The 5411-nt window shown below is 41.7% G+C and overlaps 2 protein-coding genes across 2 annotated transcripts in view; both read right to left on the bottom strand.

Moving 5' to 3' along the window:
* The window catches only part of LOC118431595 (lecithin retinol acyltransferase-like), a 3091-nt gene extending 2466 nt beyond the window's left edge, over positions 1-625 (bottom strand). The window contains exon 1 of the mRNA XM_035842837.1: positions 364-625. Coding sequence (XP_035698730.1) covers positions 364-624 — 261 coding nt within the window. The 5' untranslated portion in view covers position 625. The remainder of the gene's footprint in view (positions 1-363) is intronic.
* A 2655-nt stretch (positions 626-3280) lies between these two features.
* LOC118431594 (lecithin retinol acyltransferase-like) lies at positions 3281-3870 on the bottom strand. Its single transcript, XM_035842835.1, has 2 exons — positions 3697-3870; positions 3281-3496 (listed from the first exon to the last, which is right to left on the bottom strand). The coding sequence occupies exons 1-2, from the start codon at positions 3868-3870 to the stop codon at positions 3281-3283; spliced, it is 390 nt and encodes a 129-aa protein (XP_035698728.1).
* Positions 3871-5411: the final 1541 nt, after the last annotated feature.

Genomic DNA, 5411 nt, shown 5'->3' with positions numbered 1-5411 from the left:
GTGCGCTACGTCGAATCCATACTAGGGTTGTTCAGACGATGTGTGTGTGTACATGTGTGTGTATGCGTGTGTTTGTGTGTGTATGCGTGCGTGTGTATGTGTGTATTTGTGTGTATGTGTGTGTGTGTGTGAGAGAGAGAGAGTTCCTAGTGGTAGATAGGGCATCACGTTTCTTTTCTGTTTCAGCTCAGTATAAGTAGCAGGGTATATTTATAAAGGAAAGGATTGCTAGTCCTTTTTTACGCCCCTTCCGAAAGACAGGTACAGCCCCACCCTAAACAAAGAGCGGCTTGTTGAGCTATATAGGGATATCGGTATCCCAGTATATGGTCAAGAATCCACCATGTCAGGTAAACGACTTACCTTTGCCTTCCCGACCTGCACACCAGAAGGGAACAGTGAGCTCAGCGGATACCCCAGGAAGCCGCTGCCGCCGCCGTAGTCTCCTGTGCGGTGGATGACTTTGCCATCGCCCGCATACACTCCCCAGTGGGAGAAGAACTTACCCCTGGGAAACTCTAACAGGTCTCCCTGCTTGCAGCTGGACAGGACGCCTTCGTTGTTTCGGCGGACGTCTTCAGAACTCATCCAGGGGGTTCTTAAAAAGTTAAATGAGAACGACATCTTTTCTTCGATCTCTTAAAACTTATATATATATATTTATGTCAAAGTTTTACGCCCTTGTCAACTGTTACCTTTTCTGTTTCTCTAAGTTTCACTTCCCGTTCTTTTGCCTAAGTTTCACTTCCGGCTTTTGACGGACACAGTAATAGTTGGCGCCTGCGCCAAGACCCCACGATCAAATGAAAATCAAGGCTTCAAACCAATGAAAAACCCTTCCATGGTGGGGTCAATAAGGTTATATATAACCTCCTTGGTGGGGTTTCTCTTTACACTTGTTGAATTATTTGTAAAAATGAACTTTCTCTATCTTGGGTTTTCTCCACCCCCCATGAGATGATGGAATCGTCGCCAGGTGGCTGTTTTGAGCCAACAGGATCAATCCAAGGGCTCTTATTAGGGGGTAATTTGCAGATTAGTTGTATATACTTTCTTGAAAATGCGCTTGCTGATATTTGATGGAACGGGCTAGCTTTCACGGTACGTTTGTATTGTTTGACTACATAATTTCCCATAGGACATGTAGGATTGCATGTTTTATTTGGACATTATGGATCAATGTAGTTCCCCTATCCAGTGTTGAGGTGGTTTCCAGATGATACCATTTTCGAAAATACACACTTGTCGTTTTATTGCTTTGTTTTCATTTTGTGTAGCCCAGAACAAAAGCTTCATACTGCTAGTCATTAGATTATTCAAGTCTAACTTCATCCCATAGTGTTTTCTTTACTTCGATCTTTAAGTTGTACATCACTGGTAGTACATGTCATTACGTAAATGTCAGTGTCCATGTGAATTGTTCCAAACGTCCCGGAGGCGACAACTATTGCCCCTGGCGAACCCCTACTACCCCACATTTGGCGAAAATCGATCGGACGATGATTCTGCGGCAATCGCGCGAGCCTTGCTTATGATAATAACTTAATTGCACAACAATTGTACAAGGTACAAAGTATGGCTTATATGTGACAGGGACGGTTTTCAGGTGGAAAATACGCCCAACACCCTGTCGATCTTAAATACTGTATGGCCGATCTTCCATCGATACGCCCGAAGATCGTGGATAATGTGACAGGGGTATAATGACGTAAGTCAAACACACTCAGTATCACTCAGTGGTAGCCTTGACAACCGTTTATTTGGATCTTGCTGAACCATTTACGCTTCATTCGTTGTTGTCATACTGTCACTTACTATATAAACAGCATTCTTGATTAGTTCTCGTAAAGAGCATTTCAATGGCACGGGCCCTAAACAGGCACTTGCAAACAATCGTACCTATGTCGCGCCGATTATCATAAGTGAACATCCGTTTGGCACTGCAATACATCTTAATCATTGTACAATGGTATTTGATTCAGTGGCAACACTGTGATTTCCAATGACCCACACGTATCATCTGGGCTCCATTTGCCCGTTAGTGTGACCGCAAGGGAAACTTGGCACAACTTTCTGTGTCTGTATCAGGATCTAAATTATATAACCGTTATACCCACCCTTCGACGTAACACATCACCACGAATTTTCTGTGCAATTTGGCGAGGTCCAGTTGGATACTGGTCCAATCAAAATTATTGGTTGACTTGAAAGTTCGTCTGTGTACATAGAAGGGTGAGTCCAATTTTTGCGTTGGATATTACAGTTTACTTAGTAACTAGTTCAAGAGCCCGAATTGTTGCAAGGATACTGGGATGAGATATTCTACGTGTAGACGTATATTGTTACGTTTGCACAATCAAGATCATTACAACCATTTGTATTTATAATGGTAAACTGGTATTAGTCTGAAAAGGCAACTTATAAAAAAGCCTCAAACAGAAACACGATTAGAGAGGCACTTGTCCCAGAAAATATCTATTGTCTGATTGACATATAAAACCGAGATCATGTTTCTTTACATGTCATCAAACGCACAATTACGAAATGTTCCACACACTAGACCTGTAACTAGTCTTCTGAACGTTTTTTCTGATTATTATTGCCTGCAATTCCAAGCAGAGGTTTAACGCCAGGAGCAATTGTCACCCAGAAGTCTATCACCTGCAAAAAAAGAGATTTGAATTCTGAGACCTCATACCTCCATGAAATATTTTGATTATGCAAATAAGTCTCACATTTATATAATGAATGCATGGCTATGTACAACATACTAACTTACACTTGTTACAAGTATAAAATTACATCAAAATACTATTGAGATGAATCATGGCAATTTCACATCGATTATGAAAATTAGCCCTTTATTGCATAGTTGGTATCTGTTCATGTTCCACATGTCATAGATATCATATACAACAAAAACAACAATATTATACATGACAACAAAAACGCCCCTCCCCTTCAGGAACAAGCTGCTAGGGGCCAAAATCCTGATACAAAAAGCTATCTGTCTCCAAAAAATAAAACCCTTGCATGTCCAGGACAGAATATACAGAAATATCCAGTGCTGTTGCAGTACCAAGGAAAGCCCCCCCCCCCCCCCCCAAATGGACCATGAACTTCGTATTGCCAAGGCCTACCCAAATACCAAATAAAACCTATTCAGAAGTTTTTGAGTTATTGCTGACCACAAAACACGCATACAAACGGTACCACTGTGATAGCTTTTCGAGGACTTTCCAGACGACATTTACGCATAGCTAGATTAGCCCAACACTCGTTAACATACCTGCTGACTCCATTTCACCCCGTAGCGGCACCAGGTGGCGAAGTGCTCGCAGTTGTTCCTTGCCGCGTCGTACCCCGTTGTTCCAAGTTTAGACCGAGCGTTCTCCACGATTTTCTCCCTTGGCGGCACGTCTTTCTCACCGTCCAGGTAGTTGTTGATAATGGCCACGCTGTCTCCGACAACGTCCCAGAACCGGTCCTCCTGGATCTAAAAAAGGAAATTTAAAGTTTTAAAAAATCATCAGGAAAGGTTGTGTACTTCTGCAAAGTTGGTTTGTCTATTAAAAACTCCTCTATTCTAATTAAACTGTGCCGACGCAGCTGCGAACCCTATCATTCAACTGAACGTATATAACGTCTATCGATCGTTGATTTCCCCGAACGAACAGGATTGCAGTTCTCAGTTACCTTTGCCGACATTTTGTTTTCGCCTGTAAAATGGATGACCCTGCCACGACCCACGTACGCTGCCCAGTGAGATACTGAGCCCCCGAATTTCTTCCTAGGAAACTCTATGAGGTCTCCCTTCTCGCACTCGGCCACGGCGTCTTCATTGTTGCGTCGGACGTCAGAAGGATCCATCTTATCTCGATCTCTCGAGCATGTGGCCATGGACTTTTTAGAGCAAAGAGACATTATTGACCCACACGCGTATCACGAACAGTGCACGAAAATTACGAAGCCAAACCTGAAGTTTTGCGAATATAAAGCTGTTGTAGAATATAGGTCTATAGTTCCGGGTGGTAGTTTTGAGTCATCGCGGGTATTTCCAGACGATACCACTCGCTCCACTGAAAAGTTCTACATTGTTGTGCACATTAGATTATTCCAGGCGAACTCGATTTTTGTTCAAACTGCATTTCTTTTTAAGCTATGAAATTGCTGCCTGTAGTGACAAAGTGCCCCTTTGTATCCGTGTGGTTCCTATACATCATTTCTTACAACTCTTAATTGGTTTCACCCTCCCAGCATTGCCGGTTGAGTCATTGCGGTGCTTTCCAGACGATACCACTTTCACTTGGAAATGTACATCAACAACTTTATTTTTCCGCCTGTTTTGTGAATAACTGCTAGGTGTTATAAAATGTCGTTTACTGACTGTGCAGTACCTCTTTCCTTTACCGTATGAAAGAGAATGAAAAGTTGGCATTGTAATCGTGCATACTGCATAATATTACTTATCTGTGTATTTGAGAACGACATTTTCTCGTCGATTTGTTAAAACTGACAAATATGTTACCCTCGCGTCAACTGTTCCCCTTTCTGTTGCGTTAAGTTTCACTTCCTTCTTTATGCCTTCACTTCCTCGCCGGGGGCTTTCCGGGGACACAAAAGTTGGCACCTGCGTATAGACCCCAAAGGTCAAATAAAACAATAATAATAAGAAGTTTATTTGCAAGTTCTTGCCCGAGGGCTAATTGCAACATGAAACATACAGAGAATATAATAAACATGTATAAAATGAAATACTTTGGTATAGATAACAATGGTGACAAGTGTAAACGAGTGACTATTCTATCAATGGTATGGACTGCTGAGAGCTACAATCTACGTATTTAGGGTTTGACTTCTTTTCTGGAAGCAGTGGAAGACGAAGTGTCCCACTTTTTCTATGATGCGTGGGTTATGTGACGTTAACAGCGTTATAGTTTTGTTTTCGTCGGTAAGCGTTTGGAAATTTTTGTGGAATTTGCATGCCTCTTCAAATAACTCCTTTCTTTCCTGATCGTTAGAGAGGCAGTTAGAAATAAAATGTATTTCGTCTTCCACCGGTTTTGCCATACAATGGTTACAGGTTCTTTCGCCCACAGGTAGCTTTTTGTACCGCCCTCTCTCAATTTCAAGGGGGTGGGCGCTAATTCTAAGTTTGCACATTGCCGATCTGACCTCGAATTTATCTAGTAACGTTAAATAAGTTTCCATTGAGTATCCCTTCTTTAGTTTCTTGAAAAATCTTAACTTACCATTATCTGTGGACAGTCTATGAGAAAATGTCTGGATATATATATCTTCTAACCTTTTTCTTAACGATGTACATATATGCTTATTGTCTAGCTGTGAATTCATAGAGTTCCATAGGTAAGAGTAACCAGTATTGTCTAGAATTTCCTTTACGTGTTGTA

The sequence above is a fragment of the Branchiostoma floridae genome, chromosome 15 (assembly GCF_000003815.2).
Source record: "Branchiostoma floridae strain S238N-H82 chromosome 15, Bfl_VNyyK, whole genome shotgun sequence".
NCBI lineage: Eukaryota > Metazoa > Chordata > Leptocardii > Amphioxiformes > Branchiostomatidae > Branchiostoma > Branchiostoma floridae.
This window is presented reverse-complemented; position numbering and strand designations above follow the sequence as displayed.

What these genes read in the sequence shown, in the direction of transcription:
- LOC118431594 (XM_035842835.1), bottom strand. Translation starts at nt 3,870, where the DNA reads ATGGATCCTTCTGACGTCCGACGCAACAATGAAGACGCCGTGGCCGAG. An exon ending in AAAACAAAATGTCGGCAAAG is followed by an intron (nt 3,497 to 3,696) that starts GTAACTGAGAAC and finishes TTCCTTTTTTAG; the next exon opens with ATCCAGGAGGACCGGTTCTG.